At 43.8% G+C, this 24,048-nt stretch overlaps 2 protein-coding genes across 3 annotated transcripts in view; one reads left to right on the plus strand and one right to left on the minus strand.

The window, feature by feature from the left end:
* The window catches only part of LOC311149078 (uncharacterized protein), a 42,031-nt gene extending 27,172 nt beyond the window's left edge, over positions 1–14,859 (plus strand). For both annotated transcript variants that reach the window (XM_084186186.1, XM_084186187.1), the window contains 5 exons: positions 7,996–8,132; positions 8,356–8,512; positions 9,461–9,568; positions 10,033–10,161; positions 14,207–14,859. In XM_084186186.1, the coding sequence (XP_084042312.1) occupies positions 7,996–8,132; positions 8,356–8,512; positions 9,461–9,568; positions 10,033–10,161; positions 14,207–14,325 (650 nt within the window). In that variant the 3' untranslated portion in view covers positions 14,326–14,859. The remainder of the gene's footprint in view (positions 1–7,995; positions 8,133–8,355; positions 8,513–9,460; positions 9,569–10,032; positions 10,162–14,206) is intronic.
* LOC311149077 (nucleoprotein TPR-like) overlaps positions 14,372–24,048 on the minus strand; it is a 41,355-nt gene continuing 31,678 nt past the window's right edge. Inside the window, exons 36-49 of the mRNA XM_084186185.1 lie at positions 23,324–23,599; positions 22,924–23,144; positions 22,618–22,821; positions 21,248–21,364; positions 20,632–20,725; positions 17,076–17,215; positions 16,811–16,858; positions 16,341–16,408; positions 16,126–16,235; positions 15,826–15,924; positions 15,536–15,692; positions 15,298–15,416; positions 14,935–15,018; positions 14,372–14,700 (exon numbers count right to left, since the gene is read on the minus strand). Coding sequence (XP_084042311.1) covers positions 14,648–14,700; positions 14,935–15,018; positions 15,298–15,416; positions 15,536–15,692; positions 15,826–15,924; positions 16,126–16,235; positions 16,341–16,408; positions 16,811–16,858; positions 17,076–17,215; positions 20,632–20,725; positions 21,248–21,364; positions 22,618–22,821; positions 22,924–23,144; positions 23,324–23,599 — 1,790 coding nt within the window. The 3' untranslated portion in view covers positions 14,372–14,647. The remainder of the gene's footprint in view (positions 14,701–14,934; positions 15,019–15,297; positions 15,417–15,535; positions 15,693–15,825; positions 15,925–16,125; positions 16,236–16,340; positions 16,409–16,810; positions 16,859–17,075; positions 17,216–20,631; positions 20,726–21,247; positions 21,365–22,617; positions 22,822–22,923; positions 23,145–23,323; positions 23,600–24,048) is intronic.

The raw sequence follows: 24,048 nt of genomic DNA on the forward strand, positions 1-24,048 counted from the left end.
TCAAGTAAACGCACAGAAGACCCCTGTCCTGCTGGCTTCACTGGATGCTGAGAAGGCGTTCGACAGGATGGAGTGGAGCTTTCTGTTCTCAGTCTTAGAGAAGTTCAACATGGGCCCAAACTTTATTAAATGGATCAAATCACTATACTCTCATCCAAATGCCATGGTGACTACTAACGGACTGAACTCTGACAGATTCCCTTTGGGACGGGGCACAAGACAAGGGTGCTCGCTGTCCCCCCTGCTCTACCTGTTGGGGGCGGAGCCTCTGGCAGAATTGATAAGGAGCAATCCAAGTATTATGGGTGTTCCTGCAGGCGGCCTGCAGCACAAGATTTCGCTTTACGCGGATGATGTCTTGCTCTACATATCCAACCCTGAGAAATCCCTTCCTCCCATCTTAGATACAATTGCTCAGTATGGCACGTTTTCAGGTTATAAGATTAATTTTAACAAATCCACTGTCTGCCCTCTCAATATTATACTCACCAGTTCTATGAAGACACTATGCCCATTCCAATGGAAGACACAGGGGTTTCAATACCTTGGGATATTCATAACACCAGATCTGAACAGGCTTTTCAAAGAGAATTATCTTCCACTCCTGGATCAAATCAAGAACAACCTCCAAACCTGGATCTCCCTCCCAATTAGCTTAGTAGGAAGAATTAATGTAATCCGTATGAACATCCTCCCTAGACTGAACTATTTATTTCAGATGCTCCCATGCTATCTCCCAGCTTCCTTTTTCAAAACAATTAACCAAAGCATCACCAAATTTATATGGGGCAATAAAAAACCTAGGATCAAGCTTTCCACTCTATCGAAACCTGAATCTAAGGGTGGTCTTGCCCTTCCCTCCCTCCAATTGTACTACTGGTCTGCCCAAATCCGCAACATGCTAACATGGATCACAAACAGACAAGAGTCAACGTGGAGCCAGATAGAAGCCCAATCTTGTGGTTCATTGCCACTAAGCTCAACTATATTCATTGATAACTTTAGTGAAGTGGGCAACATAGCCAAAACATTTGTGATTTACAGTACCCTACGAGCGTGGAGAGACTGTAAGAAATACTTGGGCATCTCCTCCCAAATATGTTCTTACTCGCCTATAGTAGGCAACCCAGACTTGCCAAAAGCCCTGAGAGATGCCAACTTTAATCTTTGGCATACTCTAGGAATCAGGACCTTTTCAGACCTATTTCATCAGAAGACCACTACACTGAAATCCTTTCAAGAGCTCTGCAATGAATTCCATGTGCCAAGATCCCATTTTTTTAAATATCTACAAATTAGACATGTCATCTCCTCATTTACTTCCAAGAGGAGGTTTAGAACTCAGTTGAATGAAGTTGAAACCCTTCTTGTCACAGCACAATCCATTAAAGGCAAAATATCCCATATCTATAGACTCCTTTCTGAGAAAGGAGGATCCTCCTTTACTCCTTTGAAAATAATATGGGAAAAGGACCTTGGTCTGACTATCAGTGATGAGTTATGGGCGGAGGTTTGCGACAGGGTATACTGCTCCTCTACTAATGTAAAAATGAAAGAATCTAATTACAAATTTTTGTACAAATTTTATTACACTCCCCTGAGACTCCATAAAATGAAAACAGACATTTCTCCTAATTGTAATAGATGTACCTCTGAAAGTGGAACCTATATGCATGTATTTTGGAGCTGCAGAGAGATTGCCAGATTTTGGCAATCTATACATACTGCTGCACAGAAAATACTAGATGTACAGTTTGATATGACCCCGTGTCTCTACCTTCTTAATGCCCAGCAGGACTTTGTTCTTGATCCTGACAGAGAAAATTTGCTCATGACCATTACATACTTTGCTAAGAAATGTATTCTCCTATTGTGGGCCTCTAATACTTCTCCTACATTTAAAATGTGGATTGACCAGATTGTTGACTTTCTCCTCCTTGAAAAGCTCACTTATGACCTCCACAAGAGACAGCCCAAGTTTGATAGACTCTGGTCTCCACTACTCAACTATATTTCAAATTGGACAGAGTGAATGGGGGAATCAGGGAGATGGGCAGATGCGTGTTGTGTAAGGTGCTGTAAAACCTAAAAACTAATTATTGGCTCGTCATCTCAGCTAAGGCTGGAAATAGCTAATAAGAACCTTGATAGTGCTGCTGCAAGTTCTATAATTAAAATGTTGTTATAATTATTATTTGTGTGTATGTATGTATGTATGTATGTATGTATATATATGTATGTATATATATATATACATATATAAAACAAATTTGTTTTTATTATTATTACTTTTGTAATTTTTTTTATTTATTTTTTTAATTCACATCTGTGAATGTGGAATGTGTTTGGTTGGTTGATTGAAAACTTAATAAAACTTTAAATTGAAAAAAAAATAATAATAATCCTACAATGTGATTTTCTGGATTTTTTTCCCTCAATTTGTCTGTCATAGTTGACGTGTACCTATGATGAAATTACAGGCCTCTTTCATCTTTTTAAGTGGGAGAACTTGCACAATTGGTGGCTGACTAAATACTTTTTTTCCCCACTGTAAGGGGGGACAATGCAAATAGTCCAGGTAGCCATTTGATTAGCTGTTCAGCAGTCTTATGGCTTGTGGGTAGAAGCTGTTAAGAAGCCTTTTGGACCTAGACTTGGCGCTCCGGTACTGCTTGACGTGCGGTAGCAGATAGAACAGTCTGACTAGGGTGGCTGGAGTCTTTGGCAATTTTTAGGGCCTTCCTCTGACACCGCCGGGTAAAGAGGTCCTGAATGGCATGAAGCTTAGCCCCACTGATATACTGGGCCGTACGCACTACCCTCTGTAGCGCCTTGCGGTCGGAGGTCGAGCTGTTGCCATACCAGGCGGTGATGCAACCAGTCAGGATGCTCTCGATGGTGCAGCTGTATAACCTTATGAAGATCTGAGGACCCATGCCAAATCTTTTCAGTCTCCTGAGGGGGAATAGGCGTTGTCGTGCCCTCTTCACGACTGTCTTGGTGTGTTTGATGATAATGGGGGCGTGCTCGGCCCTCCTTTTCCTGTAGTCCACGATCAGCTCCTTTGTCTTGATCACGTTGAGGGAGAGGTTGTTGTCCTGGCACCACACCTCCCTATAGGCCTACCACCGTTGTGTCATCGGCAAACTTAATAATGGTGTTCGAGTCGTGCTTGGCCATGCAGTCGTGGGTGAACAGGGAGTACAGGAGGGGACTAAGCATGCACCCCTGAGGGGCCCCCGTGTTGAGGATCAGCGTGGCAGATGTTTTGTTGCCTAGTCTTACCACCTGGGGGCGGCCCGTCAGGAAGTCCAGGATCCAGTTGCAGAGGGAGGTGTTTAGTCCCAGGGTCCTTAGCTTAGTGATGAGCTTTGAATGCTGAGCTGTAGTCTTTTTTTTTTTTTTTGTCATTTAGCAGACACTCTTATCCAGAGCGACTTACAGTTAGTGAATATATATTATTTTATTTTTTTATTTTTTTATACTGGCCCCCCGTGGGAATCGAACCCACAACCCTGGCGTTGCAAACGCCATGCTCTATCAACTGAGCTACATCCCTGCCGGCCATTCCCTCCCCTACCCTGGACGACGCTGAGCCAATTGTGCGCCGCCCATGAGTCTCCCGGTCGCGGCCGGCTGCGACAGAGCCTGGATTCGAACCAGGATCTAGTGGCACAGTTAGCACTGCGATGCAGTGCCTTAGACCACTGCGCCACTCAGGAGTAGTCAATGAACAGCATTATCACGTAGGTGTTCCTTTCGTCCAGGTGGTAAAGGGCAGTGTGGAGCGCAATAGAGATTGTGTCATCTGTGAATCTGTTGGGGCGGTATACGAATTGGAGTGTGTCTAGGTTTCTGGGATGATGGAGTTGATGTGAGCCATGACCAGCCTTTCAAAGCACTTCATGGCTACAGACGTGAGCGCTACGGGTCGGTAGTCATTTAGGTAGGTTACCTTGGTGTTCTTGGGCACATGGACTATGGTGATCTGCTTGAAACATGTAGGTATTACAGACTTGGTCAGGGACAGGTTGAAAATGTCAGTGAATTCTCTATGCCAAGCAAAAATATGTTGAGTTTGGTGACAAACCACACAAATTACTCGCCAGACAACTTCGAAAAAACGTGAGTGACCGAATGATTCACAAAGTTAAATCTGCATCTGGGGAATTACTCTCCTCCCCCAAAGACATCAATGACAGATTCCGTCAGTTTTATGAGACTCTATATACATCTAAAGCGGATCCTAACCCCTTAATTATGCAAAACTTTTTGGAGGACTGTAATCTTCCTACCCTGAACCAGGAAGACTCTAACTTCCTGAATAAGGAAATATCTGTTGAAGAAATTAGAGAAACAATTAAATCTCTAAAGAGTGGCAAGACCCCGGGCCCAGATGGATACCCTGGTGAATTCTATAAAACATTCAGCAACATGCTATCTCCCTACCTGCACAAAATGTTGGTTCGGGCCAATGAGGATGGAGCTCTCCCATCTACTTTGGATGAGGCGTTTATTACAGTTATACATAAGAAGGGTAAAGATCCAGAAGAGGTAGGGTCATACAGACCAATATCCCTCCTTAATACAGACCAAAAGATTTTAGCAAAAACTCTGGCTAACAGGCTTAGCACTTTAATTGGCAAATTGGTCCATTCGGACCAGACCGGCTTTATCCCTAATAGAAACTCATTCTTCAATCTCAGGCGCCTCTTCAACATTATGTATTCTCAGAGGTTACCTAACGTGGACCTTGCCGTTATATCTCTTGACGCCGAAAAGGCCTTTGACCAAGTTGAGTGGCCCTATCTATTCAAGGTCCTACAGAAATGTAATATTGGAGATGGGTTCATAAATTGGATCCAGCTTTTATATAGGAACCCCTGTGCGAGAATACTCACTAACCAATCAATGTCGCCCCGATTTAACCTTCACAGAGGGACAAGGCAGGGTTGTGCGCTGTCGCCTATGCTCTTCGCCCTAATTATTGAACCTCTCGCTCAAGCGATCAGATCTCATTCAGCAATACACGGCTATAATACTAAAGATACTCTAAATAAGATTTCCCTATACGCAGATGATATTCTCCTCTATGTAACAGAACCCCAAGCTAGTATTCCAGCTATTCTTGAGGTGATTAATTTGTTTGGTATCTTCTCGGGATACAGAATAAATTGGAACAAGAGTGAATTAATGCCCATACGGTTGCAAAACACCTCCTGGCTAGAACATCTTCCAGTTAAGTTATCTTCAGAAAAATGTATCTACCTTGGAATTGTAGTTACCAAACAATACTCCTTACTATTTAAAGAGAATTTCCCTTCTCTGATGCAAAATCTCAAGGCAAACATACAGTTTTGGAGAACTCTCCCAATTTCTCTGCTCGGAAGAATTAATGCCATTAAAATGGTCTTCCTCCCACAACTGCTCTACCTATACCAGAACATCCCAGTATTCATACCTAAATCATTTCATAAACAACTGGACTCTATTATCAATCATTTCATCTGGGATTATAAAACACACAGGATAGGTAAAAAACACCTATGTAAATCCAAGATGGAAGGAGGATTGTCTCTCCCAAATTTTATATTTTACTATTGGGCCGCTAACCTCCGCGCTGTTACGTTTTTGCTGGATGACGCAACCCCGCCATCCAGCTGGCTTAGCATGGAGCGGGAGGAGTGTCACCCCTTCTCTATTGGTGCCGTGATTTTGTCACCTGTTAATCTGGAGATGTCACTTTACCATAACAATCCTATTATACATAGCACAGTCCGAATCTGGAAGCAAATTAAAGTCCACTTTGAGCTTAGACCAATATCATTCATGCTCCCTGTTGCCAGGAATCCCTCCTTTGCCCCCTCTAACCTTGATAACACCTTTGAGCGATGGAGGGAGTTGGGGATAAGTACCATAGGGGATTTATATATAGGAGGGACCTTTGCTTCCTTTGAAGCGCTGAGGGAAACTTATAACCTTCCCAGAAGTAACTTTTTCAGATACCTACAAATTAGAGACTATGTTAGAAAACACCTCCCAACATTTGAGAATGCTAAACCTTTCATGTTTGACGGATGCATAAAAATATGCCCCACCTCAGACAAACTGATATCTCGTCTATATGACGCTTTTCAATCTGTTAGCGCACCCTCTACAGATGCCATTAAGGCAAAATGGGAGGAAGAACTAGGGACTGATATTTCGGTGGCAGACTGGGAGGATAGCTTGGAGTATATCCACACCTGCTCCATTAACTCCAGACATCGTCTCATACAATTTAAGGTATTACACAGATTACACTATTCCAAAACTAAACTGCATAGGATATTTCCTGATACATCCCCTATGTGTGATAAATGTCAGGCTGAGCAGGGTACACTACTCCAATGCTTTGCCCTATGCTCTAGTCTGTATGGTTATTGGTGTGGAATATTTGGGGTCCTCTCTGAAGTTCTGGAGACTTCAATAGACCCAGACCCGCTTCTGATAATCCTGGGAGTGTCCGATTCCCTAAACGGATTAACCAACTCCCAAAAACAACTCATCTCTTACAGTCTCATTTCGGCAAAAAAATTAATCTTGTTGTTTTGGAAAAGGAGGGAAGCGCCCTCTACCAAATTATGGCTCAGCGAAGTGGCAAAAACTGTACACTTAGAAAGAATTAGATATATTCTAAACAATAAATTATCAACATTTGATCAAATCTGGCAGCCTTTCCTCTCTTACCTGGACCAGTCGGTGCTGTGAATTTGTACTTTTTAACGCACTCTCAATTGTCATATTGTAATCTACCTTTGGGCAGCGTGTGCTGGCCCCGACACTCGAGCAGTCGGGAGGGGAATAGGGTGGAATGGGGGGGGGATAAAGGGGGGTATAAGTGGGGGGGTTACATCTACCCTTTTTCTTTCTACCTGTCCCTGTTCTGTATGTCGTGTTTTGTAATATTTGTTTTGTGTCCAGAACTCTGGGTCTTGTTGTTCATGTCTGTTCTCTTATGTTTAGATCAGAACTGTACACATGTCTTTCATACCTATACACCATTCTTGTGTGTGTTCAATAAAAAATATTTGAACGAAAATGTCAGTGAAGACACTTGCCAGTTGGTCAGCGCATGCTCTGAGTACACATCCTGGTTATCCGTCCGACCCTGCTGCCTGGTGAATGTTGACCTGTTTAAAGGTCTTACTCACATCGGCTACGGAAAGCGTGAACGACTTGGTGTAGATAGTTATATAAGTCTATGTGCCAGACACACCAGATGTTGGGTTTGCCCTCCCAGACTGCACCCTGTCTGTCTGCCTTTGAATGTTGAATGCTGCAGCGATATTGTGAGTGGACTGTCCTTCAGCTCTTATTTGCTTTCTATAGATGTGACAGTTTGATTGTTTTTCAAACCCAATAGAACCCCAACCATTTTCTAAATTGAGACATGAGGGTAAAGAGAGTTAACTACAGTTTATAAAACAACACCCTGTATTAAATTCAAATCTGGACTTTGAAGCCAGTTCCATAGCACTGCTGATTTCCACACTTCCCCTCTAATGAAGGACTGATTTAGACCTGGGACACCAGGTGGGTGCAATTAATTATCAGGTAGAACAGAAAACTATAGCCTTCAAACTCAACCCTGGACCTCGACGCCAGTTCCACTGTATTGTTTCATTGCTCCCCTTTAATCAGGGACTGATTTATACCTGGGACACCAATTTTATACCCCTAATATAGACTATAGAGCAGGGGTATTCAACTCTTACCCTACAAGGTCTGGAGCCTGCTGTTTTTCTGTTCTACCTGATAATGAATTGCACACACCTGGTGTCCCAGGTCTAAATCAGTCCCTGATTAAAGGGGAGCAATGAAACAATACAGTGGAACTGGCGTCGAGGTCCAGGGTTGAGTTTGAAGGCTATAGAGGATACATTGAGGATGAAAAGTGATTTAAGACTAGATGTAGATGTAAGTACCATAATACCAGTGTTGCTTCCCTTGTAGGACACTATTTCTGGGTCATGGATAGTAACAGGATGCCTGGACCTGCCCATGGGATAACAGACGTGTGGGGCGTCCCTTCTCCCATCGACACCGTCTTCACCCGCTGCAACTGCCAGGGCAAGACATACTTCTTCAAGGTACAGCACACCTTCTGTGTAACATTAAACATAAGCTACCCAAAGGAAATGGCAGGATTTCCATTCTCAGTCACACTTCAAGTCAGTGCCATCTGTTCAATAGGCCTAAAATGTGACTATCCTAAGCCTATTGTGTGCTATAAGACTTCTATACTACATTAAGTGGAGGTGATGGACAGAAAAATATTGTTTATTTATTTGTGTGCTGTCCCCTCTGCTGCAGGGTGCTAACTACTGGAGGTTTGAGAACGGCATGATGGACATGGGCTACCCCAAGCTGATCAGGGTGGGCTTCAATGGGCTGCAAGGTCAGATCACGGCTGCCCTGTCTGTGCCTGAGTACCGCAAGAGGAAAGAGTCTGTCTACTTCTTCAAGAGAGGTGACTGATCTCTATAGCCAAACTACTTCAGTGGAGGCTGCTGAGGGGAGGACGGCTCATAATAATCAGCCAATCAGCATTCAGGGCTCGATTCACACAGTTTATAAGTGACATTATAAACTGGGTGGTTCGAGCCCTGAATGCTGATTGGCTGACAGCCGTGGTATATCAAACCGTATACCACGGGTATGACGTTGGTAACCATTTTATAATCGCAATAAGGCACCTCGGGGGTTTGTGGTATATGGTCAATATACCATGGCTAAGGGCTGTATCCAGGCACTCCGCGTTGCGTAGTGCATAAGAACAGCACTTAGCCATGGTATATTGGCCATATACCACACCCCCTCGGACCTTATTGCTTAATTATACCATGGCATTGTTGGATACTCGTTTCTGATTGGCTTGAAGGGCATTCTAGAGCGTGCATTATTTCAGTATTACGCACGGTATATCAGCGCGGTAGAATTCAATGGCTATAGTTCATTCTTACATGTTCTATGTTTGAGCTGCTTTTGAAAGCAAAAGTCAAATTGAAATTATTATTAGCATTGTTGAATTCAATTTTTGGTTTGGTTAGCTAAACTAGCAAATCTGTTTGTTTGGTTACCAAGGCAACTACTGTAGTAAACTTGCTAGCTACTTCAGTGGATGTTAAACACATTTATACCTGCAAATAAACACATTTCTAGCAGCAACTGTGTTAAATTATAGCCATGGTTTAAAAGGGATAATAAACTCAGGCTCACTCCTTCCACATCGTTCATTAACCCCTGATATGCTCTGTTTAATAAATACATGGGATGATTTTTTATTGCTAAAGCCAGTGATAACAGATTTACTTAGGTTTCTACCATCTCTGGTAAAGCATAACATTAACAAGCATGCTCATGCCATCTGTAGTATCCTGAGTTAGCATGTGTGATATCTGTATGATTGTCTATTCAGGAGGCTTGGTGCAGAAGTATTCCTACCAGTCTGGCACCAGCCCTACATGTGGCAGGAAGGTCCACTACTCTGCTTATACCGTACAAAACCGCGTTGCCAGACAAGCAGGTAACGAGCCGCCTACATTTTGACCTTTTCAGTCCTTTCACTGAACATTTTGTCAGACTGAGGTAGTGGTGAAAACCTGAAAAACTTGTCATATAATATTAGGTAAGGTTATATTTGAGTTGAGCCACATTTTGTTATCTATAAAGATGTGTCACAGAGAGAGAGATCCTACTCGGAGATGAAAGACTGAGAAAGAGGAGGGAAAAAGGTACACTATGTTAACAGGTCATTCAGGGACATCAAACAGAACACAGATTGTGTGGGTGCAGAATCAGATTGTAGTGGAGTGTCACAACAACAATGTTTTTTTAATGAGTCACTAAAAGTAAACGGACAGACTGCAATGACGCACAATTCAGTCCATGACATTTTACTCTAACAATCAGACTCCTAGACCATAAACTCTTCATTTCAAATATCACACCATCGTCAGTCTCTAAACTGAACTGTGTCTCTCCTCTCAGTGTCTCTGCTGGGACAGGAGATCAACATCCGTCTGACCTGGAGAGGATTCCCCTCCACCGTGACCTCCGCCGTGTCCATCCCCACCTCCAGGAAACCTGAGGGATACAACTACTACCTCCTCTCACGCTGTAAGTATTTAGCCTAGACACAAAATCATTGTATTTTTTTTAAGATATATTTTTAAAAATAAACAATACATAACATACACATACAAACGACAGCATCATACAAACATCAACTACATCACACCTTCCAAGACCCACTAGCACACTCCCCCATCTCCAGTGCCGCATCACTTTATGCCACATGGCCTCAAACTGTACCATTTTGTTTCTCTCTGTAGCCCACGCACTTTAAATTTTTTGATAATAAATCATTTCACCTTTCCATTGCGTTAATGACGGAGGATTGGTTGATTTCCAGTTTAAGTATACCTTTTTTTAAAGATGTTTGACGAGAAAAGTATCGTCCAACCCATCGGGTATCTCACTGCACCCTCCTATGCCATGTCTTGAAATATGCAGACAAAAGGATTAAAAGTACATTTACATTGTAATACTTCTGACAGCAAACTTTGGACTTTATAACATTCCCAGAAGGCATGGATTATTGAGTTGTTATTCGTTTTACACTTCAGACATGACTGCTGTTGTGCTGTAGAATGTGCATTTTGTCTCTTGTATAATACATTCTATACATTCATTTATACTGGATTAAATGTACATTTTCATTAACTGTAATCTCATTAGTTATGTTCCAACATTCCCTCCATCTTGTGCCAATATCAGTTATTTTTAAGTCTTGGTTCCAATAGTTTATATTTTTTTCTAAGAGATTGTCAGTTGGATAGGCTCTCTGCAAGGTTTTGTATATCTTGCCTATCATATGAATATCCTTTTCTGAATCAAAAAGGATTCCCTCAAGATTTCTCTGATCTCCAAAAGATTTCAAATCCACATTTTGTGATATAAAACTTTTAAGTTGCATGTATTGTTGCATGTGAAAATATCAACATTGGTTAAACCAAAATTGCTTTTTAAAGCGGTAATGGAAATTTAAAAAAATCTTATTATCAAGTCATTTACAGTTTCTATGCCTTTAGTTTTCCATGTGGACCAATTTATCGGTGAATTCTGAAAAGCTATCCAAGGATTGTTCCATAAGGTTGTGTTTTTAGGGCGTTATATTGGTTCTTGTAGAATACGTTTCATTTTCTTCCATATTGTTATAGTGTTCTTAAATATGAAGTTAATGTTCATAGCTTTATCATTTGAAAATAGATGAGCATGCGCATATTCAAATCAAATCAAATGTTATGTATATAACAGGTGTAGACTTTACTGTGAAATGCTTACTTACAAGCCCTTAACCAACAATGCAGTTTTGAGAAAAATAAGAGTTAAGAAAATATTTACTAAATAAACTTCAGTTAAAAAAAGTAACACAATAACGAGACTATATACAGGGGGTACATTTACATTTACATTTTAGTCATTTAGCAGACGCTCTTATCCAGAGCGACTTACAGTTAGTGAATACATATATATTTTTTAATACTGGCCCCCCGTGGGAATCGAACCCACAACCCTGGCGTTGCAAACGCCATGCTCTATCAACTGAGCTACATCCCTGCCGGCCATTCCCTCCCCTACCCTGGACGACGCTGAGCCAATTGTGCGCCGCCCATGAGTCTCCCGGTCGCGGCCGGCTGCGACAGAGCCTGGATTCGAACCAGGATCTCTAGTGGCACAGTTAGCACTGCTATGCAGTGCCTTAGACCACTGCGCCACTCAGGGGTACCATTACCGAGTCAATGTGCGGGGGTACAGGTTATTCGAGGTAATTGAGGTAATACAGTGAGGGAAAAAAGTATTTGATCCCCTGCTGATTTTGTATGTTTGCCCACTGACAAAGAAATTATCAGTCTATAATTTTAATGGTAGGTTTATTTGAACAGTGAGAGACAGAATAACAACAACAAAAATCCAGAAAAACACATGTCAAAAATGTTATGAATTGATTTGCATTTTAATGAGGGAAATAAGTATTTCACCCCCTCTCAATCAGAAAGACTTCTGGCTCCCAGGTGTCTTTTATATAGGTAACGAGCTGAGATTAGGAGCACACTCTTAAAGGGAGTGCTCCTAATCTCAGTTTGTTACCTGTATAAAAGACACCTGTCCACAGAAGCAATCAATAAATCAGATTCCAAGACCAAAGAGCTCTCCAAGGATGTCAGGGACAGGATTGTAGACCTACACAAGGCTGGAATGGGCTACAAGACCATCGCCAAGCAGCTTGGTGAGAAGGTGACAACAGTTGGTGCGATTATTTGCAAATGGATGAAACACAAACGAACTGTCAATCTCCCTTGGCCCGGGGCTCCATGCAAGATCTTACCTCGTGGAGTTGCAATGATCATGAGAACGGTGAGGAATCAGCCCAGAACTACACGGGAGGATCTTGTCAATGATCAAGGCAGCTGGGACCATAGTCACCAAGAAAACAATTGGTAACACACTATGCCGTGAAGGACTGAAATCCTGCAGCGCCCGCAAGGTCCCCCTGCTCAAGAAAGCACATATACATGCCCGTCTGAAGTTTGCCAATGAACATCTAAATGATTCAGAGGAGAACTGGGTGAAAGTGTTGTGGTCAGATGAGACCAAACTGGAGCTCTTTGGCATCAACTCAACTCGCTGTGTTTGGTGAGGAATGCTGCCTATGACCCCATAGAACACCATCCCCACCGTCAAACATGGAGGTGGAAACATTATGCTTTGGGGGTGTTTTTCTGCTAAGGGGACAGGACAACTTCACCGCATCAAAGGGACGATGGACGGGGCCATGTACCATCAAATCTTGGGTGAGAACCTCCTTCCCTCAGCCAGGGCATGGAAAAGGGGTCGTGGATGGGTATTCCAGCATGACAATGACCCAAAACACACGGCCAAGGCAACAAAGGAGTGGCTTAATAAGAAGCACATTAAGGTCCTGGAGTGGCCTAGCCAGTCTCCAGACCTTAATCCCATAGAAAATCTGTGGAGGGAGCTGAAGGTTCGAGTTGCCAAACGTCAGGCTCGAAACCTTAATGACTTGGAAAAGATCTGCAAAGAGGGGTGGGACAAAATCCCTCCTGAGATGTGTGCAAACCTGGTGGCCAACTACAAGAAACGTCTGACCTCTGATTGTCAACAAGGGTTTTGCCACCAAGTACTAAGTCATGTTTTGCAGAGGGGTTAAATACTTATTTCCCTCATTAAAATGCAAATCAATTTATAACATTTCTGACATGCGTTTTTCTGGATTTTGTTGTTATTCTGTCTCTCACTGTTCAAATAAACCTACCATTAAAATTATAGACTGATAATTTCTTTGTCAGTGGGCAAACGTACAAAATCAGCAGGGGATCAAATACCTTTTTCCCTCACTGTATATAAAGATAACTTTATTCCATTACTGAATATGAAAACAAATGGAACAATCTTCCCATAAATCTTACAGGTAGGATAACTCTACCAAATCAGAGCCTGTAGCCTTCTTTGAGGATTTTAATTCAATGTCGCTACTTTAGCTTGTTCTTTTAAGACTAGTTTGCAGGAAAACCCAGCACTGGTCTGGCTGCTGTAAAGATCCATTCCTAGACTAGACCTTACACACAGTCATATCTGACACATCAGACCACCATGTGGATCATAAAGCTGCATTTAGACAGGCAGCTCAATTCTGATATTTATTATTCCTTAATTGGTCTTTTGACCAATCAGATCTGAAAAAGATCTGATTTTATTGGTCAAAATAATTGTCTGCCTGACTAAATGGAGCAAGAGGAAGGGGATGGTGGAGTAAAGATGATTGGTCTGCTGGTACAGCATGGTTAGGTCCTGATCTCGTCCTAGGAGGTCGTCAACAGCAGCCAACCTTCCTTACTCTGAGTACGGAGGTGTTGCTGTCCGTCTGTTCATTGTCACTAAAGAAACAAAACATGAGGCTCAGGGTCTGCTGTGGCCAATTAAGAGGCCTTCCACAAGTGATGTTTTTCTGACAAAACATGGTTGGTGGTTTTCTGTCAGTTATATATTTTGCATGGTTCAAGTCAAAACAAGTCAACTCTGCAATGACATCAAGTGAGCCCATATTTTCCTCACATCCCTCTCCCCTCTTGTCTTTCAGCCAAATACTACAACGTCAATATGGGAGATGAGCGGCCTTTCATAGCTACTCCTCCAGTGAACACCGCTCCCCAGAAGAACTCAGCCAAAGACTTTTTAAACTGTCCAAAGGAAGTCTGAGAAAAAACAGCCAGGACAATCAAAAACAGATTGGGTCACACAAACACACTATTCTCACAGATCGCAAACTTTATTATTCATAAAACCAACAACACAATGCTTTAGCAAGGACTCAGCTTACAAACTTTAAGTACAAAAAAATATGATTAATCAACTTTAATGAAATGATCAGGTGATCCATCATGACTAGAACCGATTCTAAAACGCAATATGTCATTTTGATTTATGGTGACCGCGGGTGTTATCTTTGGAACCATGGTGACCAATCTTGTAGCGCCATGGAGACAGGAATTATGTCGGGGCAGGAGCTCTGATTGGTTGTTTATCTGGCGAATCTCCTCCCAGTCCCAGTTACACCCCGTGATGGCAATGTACCTGTTTCCCATCAAAAGACACATACTGATGAGACAAAGGTCTGCTTTACCAATGTAAAAACAATCACATTCTATATAATGTATAATGCAAAGACAATGCTAATGTAACAATTTTACATTAAATGTTTTATCTTCTGACTTAAAATTGCTTCAACATCAACAATGGATCTGGACATGGTTTTTATGTGCTATTAAGAGCTGTGTACAGTATAAGTGTGTTTGTGTTTTATCTCACCTCTCCTCATACGGTTCTCTGTCCAGCGTTGGAGCTGTCGGCTGGGTCCTGGTCTAGAGGGTTTGGGCTGAGTGCTACTAGTGTCTAAGGTAGAGAGGGTGAGAGAAGGGGCACAGTTACACGGCTCATTCCAACACTGGGTGCTACTACAGCCAAATGAGAAAGCAATCTGGCCTACTAGTCAGAAAGACAATGGACCCTTCCGTTAAATATTCATTCCAAGGTGGTCGGAACCAAGCTCCTATAAAAACAGTATTAAGCCTGTCAAATTGACTGAAATCTCACTAGAATGTAAATTCCACCTATTTATAGTTTGATATAAGGTTGGAGCATGGGTAGGGGTTATAATGTAGGGGTCAGTACCTGCATAGCTGGAGGAGGGTTCCTTACTGGTAGAAGGCAGGCTTACGTCATCTGAGGGCTGGGCAGGTACCTCCATCTCCCCTGCCTGAGACGCCACAGGCTCCAGAGACACCTCCACACTGGACACATACACAACACAGGTTAGTCATTCACTATGGAGGATCACACCATTAACTACTGCTGTGGTTCAAGTTCAGCTAGCTTTACTTTTGATCAATTTCAAGCATGTTGGTCTCACCGGTCTCCCTCAGGCTCCATGAAGACATCATCCCTCTCGTCCCCAGGACTGGGTCCTCCGGCCACCGCCAGGCCCGGGGTAGAGGTGGTTACCATGGGAACAGACTGGGAGGAGTGTTCAGTGCCGTCAGAGGGCAGGCCCTCTGCGAATATGGACACTGGCGGGAGATAGTGAATTCTGGAGTGTTAAAATATTATTACCAATAATGAAACGTAATAGCCTGATACACGTCACAATTCTCAAATTGTCTCAAGTCGAGATAGTTGAAAGAGAATGTGTGTGAACCATACCTGGGGCAGCCACCTGCAGGGGTGTGGTGGGAACACTGCGACCCCCAGACTCATCCTCATGACCTGGCAGGAACAGAGGACTATCATACATCCCCAGACCTACATACACAGATACACTTTAGAACCAAACCTACAATAAACAAATAATTTTGACTTCACTAATGAGAGATTGAGATACAGAGATATAGACATGGCAAAAGTAAGATCTCTTCAAATCAAAGGTCTCTGAGAAAAAAAAGGGTATGGTAGGGTATGGAGAAAAAGAAAAGGGATGAGGTGTGCCTGTGTACAGTCCAGTACCTCCTTGTGATGCCAGCTGTCCCAGGTCAGAGTGGGAGGAGGTGGTCTGGGACATCAGGTCCTCTGGGGTGCCGAACCTGAACCGAGGAACACCAGCCACCTGGGGAGAACTGGACCACAGAGAGAGATTAGTACTATGGGGTCAGCTATGGGAACTTCACTAGCGGTGTTTAGCTGCTGATTTTGGTGTGTTTAAGTATGTGTGTGTTACTCACTGGATAGCTTCTGCAAAGCCGTCAGAGCGGTGTGGCACCATCCTGTCGTCATCGTCACAGTAGTGCTGCTGCAGGAGGGAAGGAGATCATTTTATACAGACACTGACAACAAAACACAACACATAAGATAGTTTAAAGGGATAGTGCGAGATTTTGGCAATTAAGCCCCTTTTCTACTTCCCCAGAGTCAGATGAACTCATGGATACCATTTCTTTGTCTCTGCTTGCAGTTTGAAGGAAGTTGCTAACTATCGTTAGCGCAATGACCGAAAGTCTATGGGAATAGCTAGCATGCAATCTGTTCCCATAGACTTCGTCATTGCGCTAACGCTAGTTAGCAATGGCTCGCAAAACGACCTTCAACTTCCTTCAAAACTGCACGCAGAGACAAAAATAGTATTCATGGGTTCATCTGACTGGGTTGAAAAATCTCACACTATATCCCTTTAAGATGCAAGGGTGTCACTTACTCCGCTGATGGCCATCCCAGGGTTGAGCTGAGGGACTCGGCCTACAGACTGGCGACGCATGGGGCGCAGTAAGACACACACACACTACTGGTTACCACAACCTGATACTGCACAAATGTAACCATAACACAAACAGCAATACAACTGTCCAATTTGTAAGTCACTCTGGATAAGAGCGTCTGCTAAATGACTAAAATGTAAAAATGTTTTACACACAGAGATACAGTTTAGATGGTTATATTGAGTCATAAGCACAGACCTGTACCTGAGCGGGGGGGCCCAGTTCCTGGGTCATGTTGAGCCGGGGGGGCAGCAGGTGGGGTGCCCTCCGTGGTGACCAGGGCATTCCGGGAGCAGAGCTGGTTGGTTCACTGGAGAAGGCTTCCATACTGCTGCTGCCCTCGACTGACAAAACAGGAGAGGGGAGACAGTGGTTTAGTTTGACAGAGAGTTCTCCTTTACATCAAAATCATAATAAACCAACAGACAACGCTGTAATATTGTAAAATAGGCTCATGTCTGTATGAGTTTACGATATGGTGAATCTACTGACTTGGTTAGTCTACCAACTGATTGACTCAAATGTATTACTCTCAATCCGGACAGACACTAACATACAGTACATTCGGAAAGTATTCAGACCCCTTGACAATTCCACATTTTGTAACGTTACAGCCTCATTCTAAAATGGATGAAATTAAATGTTTCCCTCATCAATCTACACACAATACCCCATAATGACAGTGAAAACAGGTTTTTAGAAATATGTGCACATTTATTAAAACTAAAAAACAGAAATACCTTATTTACATTAGTATTCAGACCCTTTGCTATTAGACTCGAAATTGAGCCCAGGTGAATCCGGTTTCCATTGATCATCCTTGAGATGTTTCTACAACTTGATTGGAGTCCACCTTAGTAAATTCAATTGATTCGACATGATTTGGAAAGACACACACCTGTCTATATAAGGTCTTACAGTTGACAGTGCTTGTCAAAGCAAAAACCAAGCCATGATCGAAGGAATTGTCCGTAGAGCTCAGAGACAGGATTGTGTCGAGGCACAGATCTGGGGAAGGGTACCAAAAAATGTCTGCAGTATTGAAGGTCCCTAAGAACACAGTGGCCTCCATCATTCTTAAAAATTGAAGAAGTTTGGAACCACCAAGACTCTTCCTAGAGCTGGCCGCCCAGCCAAACTGAGCAATCTGGGGAGAAGGGCCTTGGTCAGAGAAGTGACCAAGAACCCAATGGTCACTCTGACAGAGCTCCTCTGTAGAGATGGGAGAACCTTCCAGAAGGACAACCATCTCTGCAGCACTCCACCAACCAAGCCTTTATGGTAGAGTGGCCAGACGGAAGCCACTCCTCAATAAAAGGTACATGACAGCCCGCTTGAAGTTTGCCAAAAGGTACCTAAAGGACTCAGACCATGAGAAACAAGATTCTCTGGTCTGATGAAACCAAGATTGAACTCTTTGGCCTGAACGCCAAGCATCACGTCTGGAGGAAACCTGGCACCATCCCTACGGTGAAGCATGGTGGTGGCAGCATCATGCTGTGGGGATGTTTTTCAGCGGCAGGGACTGGGAGACAGGTCAGGATCGAGGGACAGAGAGATCCTTAATGAAAACCTGCTCCAGAGCGCTCAGGACCTCCGACTGGGACAAAGGTTCACCTTCCAACAGGACAACGACCCTAAGCACACAGCCAAGACAATGCAGGAGTGGATTCAGGACAAGTCTCTGAATGTCCTTGAGTAGCCCAGCCAGAGCCCGGACTCGAACCCGATCGAACATCTCTGGAGAGACCTGAAAATAGCTGTGCAGCGACACTCCCCATCCAACCTAACAGAGCTTGAGAGGATCTACAGAGAATAAAATGGGAGAAACTCCCCAAATACAGGTGTGCCAAGCTTGTAGCGTCATACCAAAGAAGACTCGAGGCTGTAATCGCTGTCAAAGGTGCTTCAACAAAGTAGTGAGTAAAGGGTCTGAATAGTTATGTAAATGTTTTCTTTCAGTTTGATATTTTTTATACACTGCTCAAAAAAATTAAGGGAACACTAAAATAACACATCCTAGATCTGAATGAATGAAATAATCTTATTAAATACTTTTTTATTTACATAGTTGAATGTGCTGACAACAAAATCACACAAAAATTATCAATGGAAATCAAATTTATCAACCCATGGAGGTCTGGATTTGGAGTCACCCTCAAAATTAAAGTGGAAAACCACACTACAGGCTGATCCAACTTTGATGTAATGTCCTTAAAACAAGTCAAAATTAGGCTCAGTAGTGTGTGTGGCCTCCACGTGCCTGTATGACCTCCCTACAACGCCTGGGCATGCTCCTGATGAGGTGGCGGATGGTCTCCTGAGGGATCTCCTCCCAGACCTGGACTAAAGCATCCGCCAACTCCTGGACAGTCGGTGGTGCAACGTGGCGTTGGTGGATGGAGCGAGACATGATGTCCCAGATGTGCTCAATTGGATTCAGGTCTGGGAAACGGGCGGGCCAGTCCATAGCATCAATGCCTTCCTCTTGCAGGAACTGCTGACACACTCCAGCCACATGAGGTCTAGCATTGTCTTGCATTAGGAGGAACCCAGGGCCAACCGCACCAGCATATGGTCTCACAAGGGGTCTGAGGATCTCATCTCGGTACCTAATGGCAGTCAGGCTACCTCTGGCGAGCACATGGAGGGCTGTGCGGCCCCCCAAAGAAATGCACCCCACACCATGACTGACCCACCGCCAAACCGGTCATGCTGGAGGATGTTGCAGGCAACAGAACGTTCTCCACGGCGTCTCCAGACTCTGTCACGTCTGTCACGTGCTCAGTGTGAACCTGCTTTCATCTATGAAGAGCACAGGGCGCCAGTGGCGAATTTGCCAATCTTGGTGTTCTCTGGCAAATGCCAAACGTCCTGCACGGTGTTGGGCTGTAAGCACAACCCCCACCTGTGGACGTCGGGCCCTCATACCACCCTCATGGAGTCTGCTCAAACGGTCAGAAACAGACACATGCACATTTGTGGCCTGCTGGAGGTCATTTTGCAGGGCTCTGGCAGTGCTCCTCCTGCTCCTCCTTGCACAAAGGCGGAGGTAGCAGTCCTGCTGCTGGGTTGTTGCCCTCCTACGGCCTCCTCCACATCTCCTGATGTACTGGCCTGTCTCCTGGTAGCGCCTCCATGCTCTGGACACTACGCTGACAGACACAGCAAACCTTCTTGCCACAGCTCGCATTGATGTGACATCCTGGATGAGCTGCACTACCTGAGCCACTTGTGTGGGTTGTAGACTCCGTCTCATGCTACCACTAGAGTGAAAGCACCGCCAGCATTCAAAAGTGACCAAAACATCAGCCAGGAAGCATAGGAACTGAGAAGTGGTCAGTGGTCACGACCTGCAAAACCAGTCCTTTATTGGGGGCGTCTTGCTAATTGCCTATAATTTCCACCTGTTGTCTATTCCATTTGCACAACAGCATGTGAAATGTATTGTCAATCAGTGTTGCTTCCTAAGTGGACAGTTTGATTTCACAGAAGTGTGATTGACTTGGAGTTGCATTGTGTTGTTTAAGTGTTCCCTTTATTTTTTTGAGCAGTGTATTTTTGCAACAATTTCTAAAAACCTGTTTTTGCTTTGTCATTATGGGGTATTGTGTCTAGATTGATGAGGGAAAAAAACTATTTAATCCATTTTAGAAAAAGGCTGTAATGTAACAAATGTGGAAAAAGGGGTCTGAATACAGGCATATGTCATATGTGACTGTCGAGACAACAGTGTGTGACAGAGTTTCCATCATCTTACAGCTGTGTGTCTGGGAGTCGGCCGGGCGCTGAGTGGAGTCCGATGCTCCTAGACCCTCCTCCGTCTCCGTGCCTGGGTCTGTCACATCAGCACCCTTTGAGGGAGGAGGGACACACACAGTGGGAGAGAGACAGAAAAGAAGAGGAAAGAGGGTGGAAGGAGGTGGTTACAGGATGGTTCCCACGCACTACCTACTGCCCGGCAGTGTTGGTGCGGTCAGCAACACATTCTGATCATTATTTATTTCCCTTGTACAGGCGTTCCCTTAGAGGTCTTGTAACTTTACAGCTAGCTAGGCAGAGACTGTGTTCCCTGCCCCACTTTCTTCTGCACTCCTACCCTGACCACAAAGCACCCACCCCTCTCCCCTGCAAATCCTCCAGTTCCCCCCAACACCTCCCTCCCACACACACCGCCACAAGATCACAACACAGACATGAGGTAGCAGAGTGAAGCAAGAGCACTGCTGAGACACTGTTTGGTCACACAGGAAAACATGCTGGCTGGCTGTAACATCCAAGGTAGGAGTGAGAGTGGAAAGAATTAGAGGGTGGGATTACAAAACATACTGGAAATGATCTAGTTAGGTTAGTAACAGTGTGTGTGTTGATTTTACTTCTCTGTAGTCGCCTTCGAATGCCTCATTGCCATCTCCGCTACCTTCGTTGCTCTCCTCTCCCTCATCTCCCATCTCTTCATCCTCCTCATCTTCCTCGTCATCTTCATCATAGTCCTACAGAGAGGCAGGTATAAAAGGTCGGTAACACTTGACACCCAGTGTCATAACACTGTCATGACCCATATATTTACATCAGTTGTGACGTATATTGCTTTATTTTATGGCTAGTTATGACACCTACATAAGTGTCAAAACCCACATTTATTCAAATTAGTTTTTTTCCCTGCCAATAAGTTTTACAGTCATGTTTTTTCATCATACATTTAAATAACTTGTTGAAAATACACTTTGACACTGTCATGAATCATTATGACCATCCTGTGTCACTTTACTTGGACTAAGAAAATACACTTTACGACACTGTCAAGAAGCATTATGACCATCATAATCAGATAGGCCCATCACGAACATGTCCTTATACTGTATCAGTAGAAAATAGGACGTCTTGACCTGCTCCTGAAATCTGGTCCTGCATTCATCTCAGTCATCAGCAACAGAGCATTGGGGTAGGTGCATGTCTGACATCAATGTGTACGCAATTACAATTGGTCCAAAAAATATATATGTTATACAACATAAACATACTGATAACACATAGGCTATGGTGTAATGGAATGTTTTTCATTGGGTGGTAGGTTTTGTGGGTTTTTACACTCTGTCATAAGCAGCCATCAAATAACGCAATATATGTCACAACAGGTCTAAATATGTGTCATGACAGTGTTATGACCAGTTATGTCCACTGTTATGACATATGACATGGTTATGACCAGTTATGTCCGCTGTTATGACATGGTTATGACCAGTTATGTCCGCTGTTATGACATGGTTATGACCAGTTATGTCCGCTGTTATGACATGGTTATGACCAGTTATGTCCGCTGTTATGACATGACATGGTTATGACCATGTTATGAGGCTGGGTGTCAAGTAAAGTGTTACCAAAAGGTCTCATAATCCAGCACTGTCAATGTTGAAATTAACATCTTTATGAGTATGGGCTTCACATCAACCTTTTCATCCTTTCTAATTGAGTTTGGCTCAGTTGGTAGAGCATGCCGCTTGAAACGGCAGGGTTGCGGGTTCAATTCCCACGGAGGACCAGTACAAAAAAAAGTTTAGAAAAATATGAAATGTATGTACTCACTACAGTAAATCGCGCTGGATAAGAGCGTCTGCTAAATTAATAAAATGTAAATTTGACATTTCTAAAATAATTTTAGGCAAGATTTTTCATCTTCAACATTTCTGCTAGGACTTGAGGGAGTAAAGTGTCTGGCCCCTAAAATATTTCCCTCAGTCCATACCTGTTCCTCTTCCTCCTCATCCTCCTGTTCATCCTCGCTCTCCGAGTCAGTCACTATGACGATGACGTCGTGCTGAGGCGATTCATCGGGGGAGTCGTATGAGAATGTGACCTCTGTGGGCTGGGACAGGAGTAGCACTACGGGGACAGACTGAGACGCTGTCCCCGCATCAGCCTCTTCTAGTACTGGGTACTCCACCACCACCTGCTGATATAGACACACATGGTTACACGCAAACCAGAAAGACCATCCCATCAGCCTCTAGACATAGGGTGGGTACACGCATGCGTACACACACAGTCTCACCTGGCTGGTCTCTGGGGCCAACACTGTCCTGCTCTCAGCCAGCACCACCTCCTGGGCCTCTGGCTCCTCTGGGTCGACCCTCTGCATGATGCGTAGCTTCTTGGGGATGGGGGGTTCAGAGGGGTCCTCCTGGGGGGTGTCTGTGTCAGTCACCGTAGAGGTGTCCTGCTCCTCCTCACGAGGTCTCTTGGACATAGAGGATGTCCCTGGGGTGGCTGAAACTGAAAGGTTGGACAAGTCACATTTCTAACTTCACTTGGTGGATATGCATATTTCATTCAATATTAGAGGGCCAGTGGTAATACAGTGAGTACATTGCCAACCCTTGAGCTTAGTTAGACAAAGCTACTATACCCCAAATCTATAGAAACCCCAGGTTAGATTCAATCCCGTCTCCTACCTGTCCCAAACACAGCTGTGGACGTCGATGGCCTCTCCACTTGCGAGCTGGGTGCAGCTTCAATGACGACTGGGGCCAGGGGCTGCTCCTGATTGGCTGGTTCAGTGTGGGGCAGGCTCTGTTGCTGTGTTGGTTGGACGAAGGCTGTGGTCTGGGTCTGCTGGACCGCCAGCATTGGGTTGGTGGTCTGAACGTTGGGGCTGGTTGACCGTACTGAACCGCTGGCACTGCCATACACGGTCACATGCTCCAGCGAGCCCTCAGAAGACTGCATGGCTGGAGGGGTCAGAGGGTCAATAGGGGGTCAGACAGGGAAATACCATGGCTACGGTCTGATTCTCTATCCTTCTGTCTGAAATGTGCATTAGTTTTCCCCCTCATGGATCTCATCTGATTCAAGTAATAAAGTGCACTTCAACTACCAAACCACAATACAGACTGAGCCATCTATCACATTAAAATGACCAATACTCAAATAATGATGCTATAACATTCACATCACTTTTACCCCTACTACCTACATGTACATATTACCTCAATTACCTTGTACCCATGCACATTGACTTGGTACCGGTACTCCTTGTATATAGTCTTGTTATTGTAATTTTATTTATGTTATCATTTCCTTTTTTGCCAAATCTTCTTACTTTTTAACTCTGCATTATTTGGAAAGGGCTCGTAAGTAAGAATTTCAAGGTAACATCTACACCAGTTGTAATGTTATT

The sequence above is a fragment of the Coregonus lavaretus genome (assembly GCF_964263955.1).
Source record: "Coregonus lavaretus genome assembly, chromosome: 21".
In the NCBI taxonomy this organism is placed as follows: domain Eukaryota; kingdom Metazoa; phylum Chordata; class Actinopteri; order Salmoniformes; family Salmonidae; genus Coregonus; species Coregonus lavaretus.